This window comes from Salvelinus sp. IW2-2015, linkage group LG23, assembly GCF_002910315.2.
Source record: "Salvelinus sp. IW2-2015 linkage group LG23, ASM291031v2, whole genome shotgun sequence".
Classification (NCBI taxonomy): Eukaryota; Metazoa; Chordata; class Actinopteri; order Salmoniformes; family Salmonidae; genus Salvelinus; species Salvelinus sp. IW2-2015.
In genome coordinates this window covers 103021-120193 of record NC_036863.1, presented here as the reverse complement: position 1 = coordinate 120193, position 17173 = coordinate 103021, and the positions used below count along the sequence as shown (strand labels likewise).

The 17173-nt window shown below is 40.3% G+C and overlaps 2 protein-coding genes across 2 annotated transcripts; one reads left to right on the top strand and one right to left on the bottom strand.

Annotated features, from left to right (window-relative positions):
* Positions 1-260: 260 nt before the first annotated feature.
* Positions 261-2071, bottom strand: supt4h1 (SPT4 homolog, DSIF elongation factor subunit). Its single transcript, XM_023968337.2, has 5 exons — positions 1867-2071; positions 1500-1606; positions 1354-1409; positions 868-921; positions 261-675 (listed from the first exon to the last, which is right to left on the bottom strand). Exons 1-5 carry the CDS (start codon positions 1933-1935, stop codon positions 608-610), a joined length of 354 nt encoding a protein of 117 aa, XP_023824105.1. The 5' UTR covers positions 1936-2071; the 3' UTR covers positions 261-607.
* A 9398-nt stretch (positions 2072-11469) lies between these two features.
* Positions 11470-14388, top strand: hsf5 (heat shock transcription factor family member 5). The gene is given in 7 exon segments (XM_023968015.2): positions 11470-11544; positions 11878-12399; positions 12559-12879; positions 13002-13099; positions 13260-13697; positions 14101-14213; positions 14215-14388. Coding segments are annotated over 6 exon segments (1584 nt in total). The 5' UTR covers positions 11470-11544; positions 11878-11885; the 3' UTR covers positions 14315-14388.
* The last annotated feature ends 2785 nt before the right edge of the window (positions 14389-17173 follow it).

Here is a 17173-nt window from a genome sequence, read left to right as displayed (position 1 = left end):
CAAGCATTTCGCTACACTCGCATTAACATCTGCTAACCATGTGTATGTGACTAATAAAATTTGATTTGATTTAATGGCTGACCTTTGTACAGTATACATCAGTTAAATGTAGCTCGTGACTGCCACCCGATGGACTTATACATTATTTTAAAAGATTCATTCAGGAACCTGCAGTTACACAGCCCCATCGTGTGATTGATTGTATACTGTTACTGGGGGGTGTAATGTCAAGTGAGTTCATTGAAGACCGATGCCAGAGATTACATTTTTTATAAAAACAACTTTAGAGTTTATTATGATAAATACACTCCGGGTTTGTAAATACAAATTTTTTCAAAGTTTTAATTATAGCATAATATGAGAATGTCTATTCTAGCAGAGTGAACCCATCCCATTGAAAACAAAAATCGACACATTACCCAAATTAAACAAGACAGGTCTATGAGATGTTACACATAATGAAAATCAGACTTTGCACTTGTGTTTGGCAAACAGAACATTAACGACATCAGTCTCCACAGACTGTGTTTATGGATGTGTTGTTGCACCGTGAAGCTGTGCTGAAGATGACCGCCTGTCCCCGTGTAGAGAGAGGTAATGATCAGGCTTATGTCTTGACAGCGGTGTCTCTGGATTTGTAGATCACTCCTCTGCTCTTCAGCTCTCGCACCACCCCTGCAGGACAGAAATAAGAACATTGAGAGAAAGAAAAGGTCACACAGTGGATGGGATTCAATGAAAGCAGCTTGAGAACCCAAGAGGATTCTGCAGTTTGTTTCCTGATTTTTGAACACATATGCCAACATTTTCTCAATGGCTCCTATAGTAGACGGTTGAGAATATACACTGCCTTTGAACGTGACATACCTGGAGGTAACCGCCCTGTCACCGTCACAGCATAGACACCAGGCTTGAAGTTACCTGAACAGGAAAAGTGAAATACAAAACAGCACTAGAACATTATAGGTGGTCCTGTATGGGTCAGTTGGTAGAGCATGTGTGTTTGATTCCCACGGCCACCCATATATAAAATGTATGCACGCATGACTAAGTCACTTTGTATAAAAGTGTCTGCCAAATGGCATATAGCCAGCCAGCAGGTAGCCTAGTGGTTAGAGCGTTGGACTAGTAACCGAAATTTTGCAAGTTCGAATCTCCGAGCTGACAAGGTAAAAATCTGTCGTTTTGTCCCTGAACAAGGCAGTTAACCCACTGTTCCTAGGCCGTCATTGAAAATAATTTGTTCTTAACTGACTTGCCTAGTTAAATAAAGGTAAAATAAAAAAATACTTCCAAGGAAACGTTTGAAAGAAAGTCATAGACCAACAGGATAAACTATGACAACAAACTTACTTATTCTTTGCCACTTAGCCACCCAGCTGTCCTCAGGGCTCATCTGAGCTATGACCCTGTAAACAGAGATCGAATGCTTTAGCAATTAGCCCACACTTGCTGTCTAGAACTGGCACTAAATCATCAATTACAAGTAGAGAACTTACCCATCAAACGAGGAACTTGTACACTCATAGACCATCTCTCGATTCCCCTTCATCTGAAGGTACGACTCACAGTTGTCACAGCCATCATATTCAAACTGGTCAATAGTCTGTGTGGGGACAGGAGAAATATGGATTCAATGAATACACATGGCTAACTGGTTAGCTAGTCATGTTAGCACGTTACACAAACATTTCAGCAAACGTTACGTAAAATAGATAGTAGCACGCTTTTTAAAACGTTTCGTTCGATAAATTGTAAGTAGCTAGGACAATCTCTCAGAGTAAGCTAGTGTCTACAAATGTATGCCACTGCCAGTTGAAGAAAGCAGATGGTCAGCTTTGCTAACGTTAGCTTGCTAGTATTTACCTTCACAAGAGAGCACAGAAGACATGCCCGCAAATGGCGGAGGTCCTTAGGACAAGTTTCCAACGCCATCTAGAAAATAGCAGCTGATATTTGAGAACTCTATCTGTAAACGCTATCAAATAAAAGCGTTTCAAAGGCGTTGTTTTGATTTTCACCGCTCTTAAACTGGCAAGATGAAATAAGTACTTCCGGTTGACGGGTCACAGTTTTTTTGGACGCTTAGTTTTGAGTTTTAATTTCCCGTGCACAGTGAAATGCCTTTCTTGCAAGCCGTAAAACCAACAATGCTGTAATCAATAACGTAGTAGTACAAAAAAATAACATACGGTATAACAAAAACACACGAGAAATAAAACATACGAAAAAAAGAAAGTAAGTTAGTATAAGGAGTATACTTAACATTAGGAACAACTTCCTAATATTGAGTTGCATCCCCCTTTTGCCCTCAATTCGTTGGGGCATGGACTCTACAAGGTGTCGAAAGTGTTCCACAGGGATGCTGGCCCATGTTGACCCCAATGCTTTCAACGGTAGTGTCAAGTTGGCTGGATGTCCTTTGGGTGGTGGACCATTCTTGATGCACAAGGGAGTATGAAAAACCCAGCAGTTCAAATAAAATAAAATCACAAACCAGTGCATGTGGCACCTACTACCATACCCCATCTACCATTCCAGTGTTTAATTGCTATATTGTAATGACTTTGCCACCATGGCCTATTTATTGCCTTACCTCCCTTATCTTACCTCATTTGCACACATTGTATATAGACTTTTTCTACTGTATTATTGACTGTATGTTTGTTTATTCCATGTGTAACTCTGTGTTGTTTGTATGTGTCGAACTGCTTTGCATTATCTTGGCCAGGTCGCAGGTGTAAATGAGAACTTCTCAACTAGCCTACCTGCTTAAATAAAGGTGAAATAAAATTAAAATAAATAAAAAAAGGCTTTTAAATACTTTTATTGCCCATTCACCCTCTGAATGGCACATATACAGAATCCATGTCTTCTTCTATGGTATATTGGCGATCATATGATTTTACCAAAAAACGAAGAAATTTTTTTTTTTTAATTAAAAAAATTACTCAAACAACCTTTCTGTTAAAAATAAATAAAACTGATCTGATCCCTATACAGGCTCAAGGGGAACCTGGGAGGTCGGGTCTTCCGGCTCCAGTACCCCTTACAAGTCTTCCGAAGTAAAATCCCCAAAATCTTCAGCTGCAGCTACAATAATGTCTAGTTTATTCGACTTCTTTGAGATTTGTACATTTTATAACTGTGGAAATGAACGCAACAAAATCCACTTTAACACACAGGGTATCTTGTGTCTGGCAGCAAACATTTACTACAGACTGTGGTGTATCCACTACCATCTTTTCACTGGCATCCTTTGTTTTCTCAATTATTTTAAATCGCCTCTGCTTAGGAGATTCGATTGACCGCTCTAACTTTTGCCACCTCAATTTCCTTCACCCTTACAGGGCACTCCCGGAACTCAGGATCATGATCTCCACCACAATTGCAACAGTGTCATCCTTTTGCACACCTTTCTTCAGTATACTCTGTTCGTCTACACATACTTGAAACATGGCCAAATCCTTTACAATTCTTAGTGGTTTGGGGATAAAAACTCTTATGGCGTATCTCACAATAACCAAGCTTCACATGCGTAATGTAGGTATTTGTTCTTTATCAACAACAAAAAAACAGGACCGATAGACTTTCTTCTTTTCCTCCATTCACCCAGCGGGTCAGACACTGGGCTCCAACCACTCCAGGTATTCAACCTGAACATCTCCGTTGACGGGTGCTCTATACCGAAGTTCAAAAACACTAAATCTTCTGTTGTCCGGATTCTTTTGAGGCCCACTGCAATCTTCTTCTGGTTCTTCAGAAATACAATTCATCAAAATAAGACTCCTCCTGGTCACTCTGACAGAATCCACTTCTTCAAGCGCATACTTCACCATTTGACACATCAAAACGGGTTTCCCAAATATGGCATCCTTACTCAACGAACGCATCCCAACAAGAAGCGATTCATTAGCATTTTACACACGTATCCTCCACTCCGATTTCCTTTTTGTTCCAGTTTTCGATTCAGTCTTCACCAAATGTTTTCGACACGCTACTTAATTCGAACTCTGCATCCACTTCTGCCATATTTCCATTCCTGACCATTCAATCCATGTCTCAGTAATATCTTTAACCTGTCTCCTCCCCTTCATCTACACTGATTGAAGTGGATTTAACAAGTGACATCAATAAGGGATCATTGCTTTCACATGGATTCACCTGGTCAGTCTATGTCATGGAAAGACCAAACGTTCTTAATGTTTTGTATACTCAGTGTATACAGGGTCAGTCAGTTGCAGTACCATATTCACAATGTGCAGGGATACTGGAGTGATAGAGGTAGATATATATAGGGCTAAGGTGACTGGGATACTGGAGTGATGGAGGTAGATATGTATAAGGGTCAGGTGACAGGGATACTGGAGTGATAGAGGTAGATATATATAGGGGTAAGTTGACAGGGATATTTGAGTGATAGAGAGTAGATATGTATAAAGGGTAAGTGACAGGGATACTGGAGTGATAGAGGTAGATATATATAGGGGTAAGGAGACAGGGATACTGGAGTGATTAGAGGTAGATAATGTATAAGGGTCAGGTGACAGGGATACTGAGTGATAGAGGTAGATATGTATAGGGGTAAGGAGACAGGGATACTGGAGTGATAGAGGTAAGTATGTATAAGGGTCAGGTGACTGGATACTGGAGTGATAGAGGTAGATATGTATAGGGTAAGGTGACAGGGATACTGGCGTGATAGGTAGCTATGTATAGGGGTAAGGTGACTGGGATACTGGAGTGATAGAGGTAGATTGTATGGGGTAAGGAGACAGGGATACTGAGTGATAGAGGTAGATATGTATAAGGGTAAGGTGACTGGATACTGAGTGATAGATAGGAATATGTATAGGGGTAAGAGAACAGGATACTGGAGTGATAGAGGTAGATATGTATAAGGGTCAGGTGACTGGGATACTGGGTGATAGAGGTAGATGTATAGGGGTAAGGAGACAGGGATACTGGAGTGATAGAGGTAGATATGTATAAGGGTCAGGTGACAGGGATACTGGAGTGATAGAGGTAGATATGTATAAGGTTCAGGTGACTGGGATAATGGAGTGATTGAGGTAGATATGTATAAGGGTCAGGTGACTAGGTATCGAGATATATGTAGCAGCAGCATATATAATGATTGTATGTGAGTGGGTGTGTAGAGTCAGTATAAATGTATATGCATTTACAGGGGGGCTGCTGAGAGGAGAACGGCTCATAATAATACCTGGCCCAGAGCATTATTACCACGAGCCTGTTAAGGTGCCACCAACCTCCTGTGAAACGCATATTATGTGTGTGTGAGCAAATGACGAAGAGGATACCTAGTCAGTTGCACAACGCATTCAACCCAAAATGTGTCTTCCACATTTATCTCAACTTCTCTAAATCAGAGAGATGTGGGAGGTTGCCTTAATCGATGTCATAGGCACCCAGGGAGCAATAAATAAAGTACAAGGGTCCACTCTGGTAGTCTGTGTAGCCATTTTGTTAGCTATTCAGTTAGCTATTTAGTTAGCTATTTTGCATTCTTATGTCTTGGGGATAGAAGCTGTTCAGGAGCCTGTTGGTGAAAGACTGAATGGACCAGTCAGTGTTGCCAACTAATTTTCAGGGTACGTTGATAGAAGCAGGTTGGTTTGTTGCTAAAAGTTGCTAAATGACGTTGTGATGTCATTGCGTGATAACGTAAATCTGCGTCATTACGTAGAGTACACAATAACGTTACTCAAATTGACTGGCCATCTCGGCAAAAAATATGATTTGACATTTGTTCAGGTACAGACTCCCACTCTTTTCTGTACATCTGGCTGTACAATTTTGATTGCGACATATTGATTGATGTTGTAAGTTCTGTTCAAGATCAAACATTCGTGACCAACTATATTCATTGGGTTTGGCGCGTCGAATCCGTACTACTGCTGCTGCAGTCAGCCAACAATGATTCGCAATTTGCTGAAATTGCTGCTGCCTGTGCACGGGCTGAGCGCCCGCTGCTGACGTCACTCACAATGCACTTTTGCAGCCAGGCACGTGTGTTGTGACTGAGTGTGTGACAGAGAAAATCGTTTTTGTGTCATTTAGAGGGRAAATGYRTGCATTTTAGCGTTTGAGTCACTTTTCAAAAGTTGCTAAAAGTTCCAAATACATTTTTAAAAGTAGCTCAATTTGTTGCTAGGTGCTGTTTGAAAAAAAAGTTGCCAGGGTAGTCTGAAATGTTGCTAAATCTAGCAATAAGATTGCTAAATTGGCATCACTGGGACCGGTATCGAGTAGAGAGAACAGTCTATGGCTTGGGTGGCTGGAGTCTTGAACGGTTTCCGGGCCTTCCTTTCACTCCCCTAATATAGAAGCCTGGTCTCATAGACTATATGTAACATAGTAAAAGTAAATCCGGTACACTCAAATTAATATGATATACATTTGGTATGGTTACATAAGACAGATGGTTACTTAAGGCAAAAACTAAAGTAGGGTGATTGGTCGGGGTGGATGAGTAGACGTATAATGCTAATGTCTAGCAACCCAAAGGTTGCGAGTTTGAATCTCATCAAGGACAACTATTGCATTTTAGCTAATTACCAACTTTTCAACTACCTGCAAATTTTTAGCTACTTTGCAACTACTTAGCATGTTAGCTAACCCTTCCCCTAACCTTAACACTTTAACCTAACTCCTAAACTTAACCCTAACCCCTAGCCTAGCTAATGTTAGCCAGCTAGCTAACGTTAGCCACCTACATGTAGCTAGAATTCGTAACATACAGTATCAGCAATGATGCTATTTAGGCCTATATAGCATCTGGGAAGTCATCAACAGCTATTGTTTCAATTCAACCCAGAATTAAACTAAAAATAGACAATACAATAGGCCTAGGTTTTCAAGCTCTGGTTGATTTCAAATGTAATAATATTTAATAATAATATGTAATAATATTTTCTGCTCTTTTGCACACCAGTATCTCTACTTGCTCTTCCTCATCTGCACATCTATCACTCCAGTGTTAATTGCTAAATTGTAATTACTTCGCCACTACGGCCTATTTATTGCCTTTCCTCCTTACTTCATTTGCACACACTGTATACAGATTTTTCTATTGTGTTATTGACGGTACGTTTGTTTTTGTTGTTTTTGTCGCACTGCTTTGCTTTATCTTGGTCAGGTCGCAGTTGTAAATGAGAACTTGTTCTCAACTGGCCTACCTGGTTAAATAAAGGTGAAATATTTTTTTTTTTTTAGTAATATTGAATTGTGCTTGGTTGTCAATGCAACCATATAGCAACATTTGAAGGAGATAGTTCCATCTGTGCTACTGACATAGTCTGGCAAAATTAATTCCAGTTTGTCTACAAATGAATAATTGATGTTAGATGCATGTCTCCATCTCAACCAAAAAATCTCAGTTAAAGAATAGGACAAAAACCTAACTTTAAATAAAGTGCATTTAGAGTCTGATTTTGATTTAGTCCTATTCTTTATCTTAGATTGTTGGTGGATGGAACTATCAAAGCAGAAGATAAATCTCCTTCAAATATAGATTTTTGGTTATATTGTCAACCAAACACAATTTAACATTCCTTGTGTAATACACTAAATAGCCTATTAACTTGTCTGCACGTTGATATGGTTGGATTCAGGTATCCAACTCAACCTAAAATACAAGTTATATAATGGGATAAAGCCAATAGCTCCTTTAAATGTTGATATTTGGTTGCTGTTGTCAACAAAACACAATTCAATATTACTTTTGTAATACAGTAGGCCTAAATAGCCTAAAGTTAAGGATATCTTACAAATGTGATGTAACATTCAACCTTAAAATGAGCAACACATCCATGGCAACATTTTGAGTTTACTGTAACTATATATTTATTATTGGGTAATCATATAAAGGGTGCATTTTCAAGATAGCATGCATAGGTCGCTGCAGGTCTGTGGAGATCTCCACAACTGCTTTAATAATCTGTGCAGAATGTCGAACGGCATTGATCACTTCACACCATAATTGTAGGCCTACTTTTAATGTAATCTCCAACTGCAATCCAGGTCATTTTGGTTCTGTAATAAAATGAAGCACATGACTCTGTTGTATCAATAAACAAAATGTCTGACAATCTATTCCCATTTGAACTTTGCTGTGCTTTGAAAATGGTTGAAAGTGCAGTGATAGACATTTGATTGACAACTAACTTTTGTGTCTTTTTTGAGTGGGTGAATAATGGTTGTGATATCATTTAGCAACTTCTCAATCAAATATTACCCAATTATCCACGATGAAATAGGTTGACCACATGTCCCGGATTGTGGGGGACAGTGCCCGCAGGCAACCACCACATATGGGGTCAGCCAAAAGGCAGGGGTTCACTTTTTCCCAAAAAATGTCACTCCTACTGGACCAGAATCCTCTTTATCTTGACCATCGGTGCGAGAGGCTTGAGCTCCGAGATCTTCACCACACCTGCCCCCTCAGGTAATTAATCCTCATTCACTTCCAATTTACCTCCAGAGCTATTGGATTACGGCTCATTCTGTTCGTACCTGACTTCAATCCTCCTCATTACTGCTAGCTTCATCAGAAAATACATAACCTACTTCCAGCCAGAGTCGACCCGTCATTCAGAGCAGGTGTGGGGCTTGGGGCTTGCCTGTTTTGCATGTTATTTTGTCATTAATACGTGTCACATATCAGTTTGCAAACAATGTAAAAAATAATATATATCATTGCGTTAATAAAGCTGCATACAAACATGGTCTCTTTTTGTTTTCTTGAGTAAGGCAGCTCCAAAATGCAGGTGTTTCAGCCTAGCTCAGTGTTTTCTGTGGAGGTGGGGCAAGCCAGCAAAAAATACGGAGCGTTGCACCGTGATTGGCTCAGTGTTCTGTCACTCATGGAGACACTACGTCACCGCCAAGTCTAAGAGGAGACCTTGAAAATTCTAGGACTTTGGGGTGCTGCCATAGAGTTACATTAGAAGTGCCCATCCAAGAAGGCTCAAGGTCATTGGCCACAGATAAAATTACGTCAAATCCCATTACATGTACAGTAGCTTTGATTGGACTGATCATGTGAACGTCATACTTTCGAAATATTAGCTAGCAGTCATCATCATGAATCAAGTCGACAATCTACTGGCAGATCCTTTTTAATCCGTGTCATATGAAGAGAAATATTGAAGAGAAATTATATATAAAACGTATCGGTGCTCCTCCATTGGACATAAACATAACAAGTTGGAAATCGCAAATTCAACAGGTGGTTTGAAAGGAATCAGTGACAGTGGCTGTGTGGTCCCAAATCTGGGATTAAGGGACTCTTTTCCAAGTTTAAAATTATAAACATTCAACATTGGCCATGCTGTCAATGAAGCATGATTTGTGACACGCCCAAAACAACTGTTAACTCGGAACTGCAAAAACTTGACTCCAGTAAATTGAAGACAAATGGGAAGTCAGGAATAAACGAGCTCCGACTGGGAAAATACATTTTGAACGGTCATCCAACTCTGAATTGTAAATCCGGCCTCTAGTTGTTTTGAAAGCACCATAAATCCAGAGAATGCCAGACATGATAAAATGTGCCCACAAAGGACCGCTGCGCCACCTTCCTGTTCAAGTGAGCACAGCAAAACAAGGTGAGTCCAAAAATGTTTTGTATGATGCTGCATTAATGATGTAATATGCCAGGGAGAGATGTATACTGTAGCTAACAAAGTAATACTACGTGTATGTTGTGTAGTAAGCTGTTAGTAGCCCATGTGCCTAACCCTAATAATTTGGTCTATTTACCCCTCTTAATTTCACCTACTGTTCTGACTTGGTGGTGCACATGTAGCCTATAACCTGTTTTGGAGAAATGTAATCATAGAATATTGTGAGAGCTTTCATTGCCTGCTTATAAGCCCCGTTTATTTATCCTACGGTTTTGATTTGGTGTACAGGGAGAACACTGTAAGAACAGCCCATGTTTTGAATTCTGTCGCTGTACATTTCAAAAGTACTAAACAAATAGTTATATTGACTAACGTTACATCTGTCCTAGCTCGCTCATTAATATCTTAATCGAAATTACAGATGGCCTCTAATAGGCTTGTTGTCCCCTTATGCCATAGCTTGTACATCTCAATTGTCATTAGAAACCACATTTGTTTCAGAAAGTCAGCCATATCAACTATGTTTTTTTTAAAGGCAGTAAATGAGGCTGAATTCAATGTTTTGCTGCCAGACAAGGCTCCACTGATAACCAGGCGTAGCTGTGGTAAGATATTGGTACTGCTGTTGGGACAGCTTTATGTAGGCCCTAACAGTTTGTGGACACCGTTTGTCACCGTTATAGTGCAATTAATGTATTGTTTAGTGTTGTGTTGTGTAGTGGCTTTGCTGGCATGCGTCCCACTTTCTTTTTTTGTTTGTTTCCCCACCAAGATTTACATGCTAAAATCGCCCCTGCTTCCAGCCATCTCTTCATCGACCCTAATCCTGGAATTACACTTTCATCGGAATGTAGGATTCCTTGTTCCAGGTGTCTCCATCCTTTTCCACTACTACTTTTACTTTGCGTTTCTTGACGCTGCCATGGTAGGCTTCCCTCCCAAAAGCCGCGTCTGGAAGCCTGTCTGATGCTCGTTGCCCCTACTTTTCCTGTTCCTCTTTATGCAAAACAGCGAGGCGGGTTTTCTTGCGCTGATATTGTTACAAAATCATGAAAGCCCATTGGCTAATCAGGACTGACATACCGTGGGAATTACAACCTTGCAGTAAATAACAATGCAATTTGGAAACTAACGCATGCAATTAAAATTATTATGTCCAGTTTCTAAAAAAATATTTACTGGGGGAGGTGGCGAAAATAATTGAGATAATAAACGTCAAGCCAAGGTGCAGGCACTCCTCACTGCTCAATACTTTTGAGCTAATATTCTACAGGAGGTGGAGGAACTCATGCCGACATTTTTTGAGGCGCAGGTACTCAGTTCGGGTGAGCTCCTGTCCAAGTCAAGTACAGTGTTAAAGTACTGTTTGTTTGTTGTTACTCAATCTAATTGGGTGGGCCTGGCTACCCAGTGGGAACATAGGCTTTCATCAATTGACAGGAGTTTCATGATTTTTATTTCTGAAGGTGGATTATTTATTTGTATTATAATTTATTTATTATTATTTTATTATTATTATATTTATTTCTGGGAGTGGATTATTATTATTATTAGCCTTAGGTTTAAAATCAGTGACCACTCTGCAAGAGCTGCCTCCAAAACAAGATTCATGTCGAAAAGAAACGCTAACCTGCGTAAAGTGCAAGGGTGTCAATATATTAAACCGTAACTGTAATAATTGTGTATCCACAAATACATTGAATCTGATTCTGAATGTGTTATAAAACGAAACATTTTCTCAATTCGGAAGTCGTGAACGTCCATAGCTCGAGCTTCGTCTTTGGTTCATCACGCTCGAGGATGTTGGAACGTTTTTTTTTTCGTGGAATTTGAACGGATTCAAAACAACTGTTCGGGAATACTTTCAACGGTTCTGAGGGAGATTGATCAAGCTATTGTGTGTTAAACAATACTAGATATAATTACACACATTTACAGAAAATAATCATATTATGAATTTTTAGCTATATACATTGTAGTTTAAACTCCCGTTATTTCCGTTGACTTGCTAAAGTACTTGATAACAGTTTTAGCTAGTCATCTTTGATAACGAACGAGGAGCTAGCTAACGTTAGCTACAAGTAACGTTACTAAGCTAACGATGTTAGCTAGCAGCTTGCCAATTGAATCGAGAAAAAAAATACTATTTAGCTAGCTACTTTAATTAGATATGAATATGCACTTGATAAGTTGTCACTGATTTTTGTAATTTTTTTTGTTTCTCAAACAGGCGAAAATATGGAGCTCGAAGAGGAACGCCTCACCATCCCCATCAATCCCAACAATTTTCCAGCGAAATTGTGGCGTTTGGTGAATAACCCCAAAAATCGATCGATACGTTGGGATCCCTGTGGTGAGGGTTTGATAATCGAACAGCAGCTATTTGAATCAGAGCTGCTGTCACCTCAGAAACAAACGTTTGACACCACTGACCTTTTCAAAACAACCAACTTTACAAGCTTCAACCGCCAGCTGAATCTTTATGGGTTCAGGAAGGTGGTCCATGGCCCCGGGGGCTCGGAGAAGAATGATGTCTCATCTCCGATGGACGGGATAAAACACCACTTCCACAACCCAAACTTCAAACAACATCATCCCGAACTGCTGGTGAATCTTAAGAGGCTGACAAGCAAAAACAAGGCGAAGATGGAAGCTGGCCTAGAAGTGAACTGCCGGCCCCCAGCAAATCGTTTCCACCGACTCATGGCAAATGGTGACGGTGGTGAGGAGAAAGTTAAAGTAGATAATAGAGGTACACTCAAATTGTCAATCATACCTGTACTTTGTATTTTAAACCAAAACGAGTAGCAACTGTAATTTAATAGCAAATTACTCAAATAACATACATTTTTGTGCCATAACTTCTCAGCCATGATACTCATGATATTGCTGTCATTCAATGTTTCCACAGGTTCCATGTTTGTTGGTCAGGTAAAACGACCATCTCCTTACCAACAGTACCACCAAAGCAGAATCCAGCCCATGAAGGACTATGATCGGACCCCTATCCCACCCCGCGGCTGGATCATGGGTCATGGGGATGCCCCCTCCCCCACCACCTTCTACACAGACAAGGGAATCCCCATATCTGTCATCCACCGGTTCCCTTCAGACACTTCCTGCAATGTGCAGTCCAGTCCGACTACTGTGCACATCCAGCAGGGTTCACAAAGCCTGGCAAACAGCTTGATCCCTCACCATGCTCAGTACCGACCTGGATTCTATTCCCCTGGTAACTATAATATACCATACCATGGAAGCACCCATTAGTTTAATACAGAAACACTGTGATTTCCTCATAAACAGTCATAGAAGTTTATTTATATACTTCTTGGTTGTGTTTGCTTTTTTCAGCATCAGTGTGCCAATGCTGCTCTCCAGGCTCAATGGACTCGGACTGCCATAGTGCCCACCAGACAACTCCCTCATACTCCCATTACAGCTATTACCAGGTAGGTGGGAATCTAACGACTACCCATAAAGCAGCATGTCTGCAAATCTTTCCAGTGGGATCTAGATTTCATATGGGTGAAAATATGCGGAGCATATGAGTCAACATTTCATGCTTGAAATTTCAAGCTGTGAAATTTATATTTTGAATCCCATTTCTAGCCAAACTGTCCTGTGGGCTTTCTGTATCCTGGCAATCAAAACCAGGACTGGCAGAGCAGTGAAACCCAGGAGACCAACAAGAGTGATGTCAACTTGGACACAGTCTTCCAGCTAGTGGACGAGTTGCACCACAATTCCCCCAAAATACGCATGGTCAAAGTGGAGACCCCAGAGCGCCAGCAGCCGGTCCTGTCCACCTCTACATCATCAGGGCCCCAGCCCATCACCACCATCCACAGCTCCCCTCACACAGTCAATGTCTCTTCCCAGCTTGACTCCTCATTTAACTCCAACCCAGTGACTCCACGCGGGCCCATCATTATAGCAGTCCCGGGGAACGTTCCTCCTCAGGGAATAGCCATCACTGTCGGTGGTCCCGTGGCTGAGCAGCCAGTGAAGAGGGAGGACAAACCTGTGTCTGTGGATGCCTATCAGAAGGTAAGCTAGCGTAGTTTTGTAAAAACCTGTCACATGGAGGCTATATCTATCAGAATCAGAATCACTTTTATTTGCCAAGTACATTTACACATACCTGGAATTTGAATAGGTGCTGCCAGAAATAGACAAATGTATAGACAGAAATGTACAAAGTCAACATACATAATTATACAATAGAAATACAGTAAACATACAACTATAGAGTATAGACTGGTTTACAGTGAGGATATACAATTTACAAAACCAGCGTATTTAGAACTGTGAGTGGAAAGAGAAAGCAAAAACACTTAGTCCGTATGACTTAGTAATCAACTTAATAAACAGGTATGGTGTGGATGGTCATCAGCGGTCCTGATGAACTCTGTTGTATAATAGGAGATGGATCATGCTGTGATTTCCCCAGTGCCCTGAGGAAGCTTCAGAGTACATCACCAAGGTGAAGGAGATCCAGGTGGTGGACTCAGAGGTCTGCAGTGTTCTACATGATGTTACTGTCTGCAGCCTCAGCCTGGAGAACGAGCACCAGACAGCAAACTAAATCTCCTGGTAAGACAACTATCCACTTACACCTCTGCACAATCCTTACTGCTGCTATCTTGGCAAGGTGTCCCTTGTAAAAGAGATTCTATATCTCAATGGGACTTTCCTTGGTAAATAAAAAATAGGCAGAGGCTACAGATCCGTAGGTAACCGTCCCGATCCCCAGAGATGACGATCCGTATCAAGTTCAATGCATGTGTTTCTTTACATGCTGGTTTTTGTGGCACACTCCATTCACATTTCTCATTGTCAATCATACTATGCTATTATATTCAGTTCTGTTTTATGTTATTAGAATACTATCGTTGTGATCTTGCAGACATTGATTTAGCTTTGATCTAACTTAATTAAACAAGCTTCACCATTCACTAGAGTAGCCTGTGCGTAAGATAGAGAATCCTGCACATGCGCAGAAGCTGTTGGGACCTTTAGCTGTCGGGAAGAGGGGTCCAGAGAAGTCTGATCCGCAGCCACTCCGTTTTAATAAAACAATACACAGTGACGAATAATGTCAACGGTGAGGAATAGATTAGTGGGATCATGACAAAATTAATGTACACATTTTAATTTCATCTTTTAGATCTGAACTTGTTGGTTGAAGTGGCATGCACGCAAGAATGTTGACCATAGTCAGACCAGGATGTCCCAAGTTTTCAGTTTTGCTACTCAGGCTCAAGTCTGAATTTGCTGTAGCTTCTTGTTGAAATACGTTTACCTATGTTACTTGTATGTCACTGATAAAGAAATATATATTTTCCTGATAGTACACATATTGGACATTGTACATAGTTCAGCCCTGTTCTAATTTATTCTTATTTATATGATAACTTTACAGAATTTTAATTGACATATGACAGTTTTATTCTGAATGCTTAATCTTGGAATTAATTAATGCATACCAAGATTAATTTGTCATTTTAACTTAAAGAACAAGTAGCTTTTAATGTTTATTCCTCATTTGTTTTAGTTTGACACCAAAAAGTTACCTTTTTACATATTTTGAAATGCCACAAAAAAAATCTGTTTTAACCGTTAATTATTTTTTTAAATAATTTTTGACTTCTGGACATGATATAATTGGTTTATAATGTTAAAAGATTATTCTGATTAAAATGTGATATAATTCATTGGTTCTTTGCGTTTCATTTCTTGCATCTTGTTCTTGTTTGTATGGAGGCCTCAAAAGTGGGCTACAGCCTACTGGTAAAGGGTCCATTCCGGGATCTTATCCTAAAGGAGATGTAAAGTGACGCTCGGCTGTTACCAGTGTTGTCAGCTGGAGGGCGCCCGGTGTCGTCTTTCGTCTGTTGGAAGTGCAGCTCCACCCTCGGTGACAGGCAGTCAGCAGGTAGACAGACAGACAGTCGATGAGATCCCAGGGGAGGGAGACTCGACTAGGCATGCTTCAAGGACTTAGTAAATGTACACTCGTGTCTGTTTGCAACTTTTCAACATTTGTATGACCAATATTAGTGTTTTAACGACATAAACGCTGTTAAGCGATTATACATTTGTTAAACCTTTCTTTTCAGTACCTCTTTTAATACTGAAGTTTATATTATTATTTTTTAAGCAGCGGCGGGAAGGATCTCTTTTCAGAATTGTTACAACTTTCAGACGTGGAACACGGGGAAAATACTTTTTTGGAGGCTGCCAAGGAGCGAACAGGTTTTAGATGCGTAGCAACTTTAGTGGGCGATAGACATAATTGTTGATGCGTCGGCTGCAGAAATGACACGAGATTTATACTCCTATTTAATTAACTAGTTACATGTTAAGTAACTAATGCAACGATTCCATTTGGATTAGTTAAACTTTTCAAGAGTCCGGAAATCTCCTGTTGTCAACTTTACAGTGGCATTTTTGTCAATAGATTGTCGCTACGGAGCCTATGAAAGTTACTGTTGCATTTTCGTCGTTTACTGTATTGTCGCCTTTCATCTTGGAATCCGTCATATCAACCAACATCAACCTGACTTTGTTCCTCTTGGTTTCTGAAACCTCTGCGTGGGGATATCGTCACAATATCCTATCCAGCGTAAAGAGTATGTGATTTGCTTTTTAGGTATTTGACAACTTGTTGCGTCTGGAGCCCTTCTGCCAGATTTGACTTTTTTTTTTCTTGCTCTGGAAATGGAATACCGGTACATTGGATACACTTTGGTTTTAAATCAGGCAAAACTGTAGAATGTCTATAGTGGGTTCGGCACGAATTAAAGTACAAACATTGTTGCAAAATGTTTATTGAAATCTTGCCCGTGGTTGAAGATTACAAGAGCCGCCGTGTGCTCGGACTGAACCGATCTGTCTATGACAACTATAACAAGCACGTTGAAAACGAGGACCGGGCCGCTGTTTATCTCATGTAAGGAGCTCGTGCTGTATGTGAACTAAATGTAAAGTCTATTCAACTATAAGCGACGCAATTCCAATTATTGATTTGATGTTGTCGAACTTGTGCATGCAATGTTTGGCCTCTCCTGTTAGTGATACCGGTTAACACACATGATCTACATCTTATCTTATTAGGCTAAGTATGTTATATTTATTTGATGGTTAGCAATTCCATAATTTAGAAGCAAACGTTCAGATTTTTTTCTTATGAGTGAATATGAAGACCACTTTACTTGGCGTGTTTAATAACTGTTTTTACCTGGAACAAACGTTCAAAGCGGGATAAGAATTCATTACAAAACCACAAGACAACATGGCAGTCCGTGAGTCTTAACACTTTGGATAAAACCCTGTATTTCGAGTCGTTTTCACGGGTTTCTACCATTTCTAACCCATAAAGCAGAGGACCGGCGTTGGGCCATATATTTCTTGTCCTGAATCAACATTGGTGGTTACCAGCTTTTGAAGTCCACGATGTACACCCGGAGCCCGCGGCTACAGCCGATCCAATGATCGTTCTCCAGCGGCGACTGGCCGGGCTC

Excerpts from the sequence above, each read along its gene's own strand:
- supt4h1 (XM_023968337.2), bottom strand. The coding sequence starts at position 1,935 with ATGGCGTTGGAAACTTGTCCTAAGGACCTCCGCCATTTGCGGGCATGT. Across the intron at positions 1,607-1,866 it reads TTCTGTGCTCTCTTGTGAAG|ACTATTGACCAGTTTGAATA; the intron begins GTAAATACTAGC and ends GTCCCCACACAG. Across the intron at positions 922-1,353 it reads GGCTAAGTGGCAAAGAATAA|GTAACTTCAAGCCTGGTGTC; the intron begins GTAAGTTTGTTG and ends TTTCCTGTTCAG.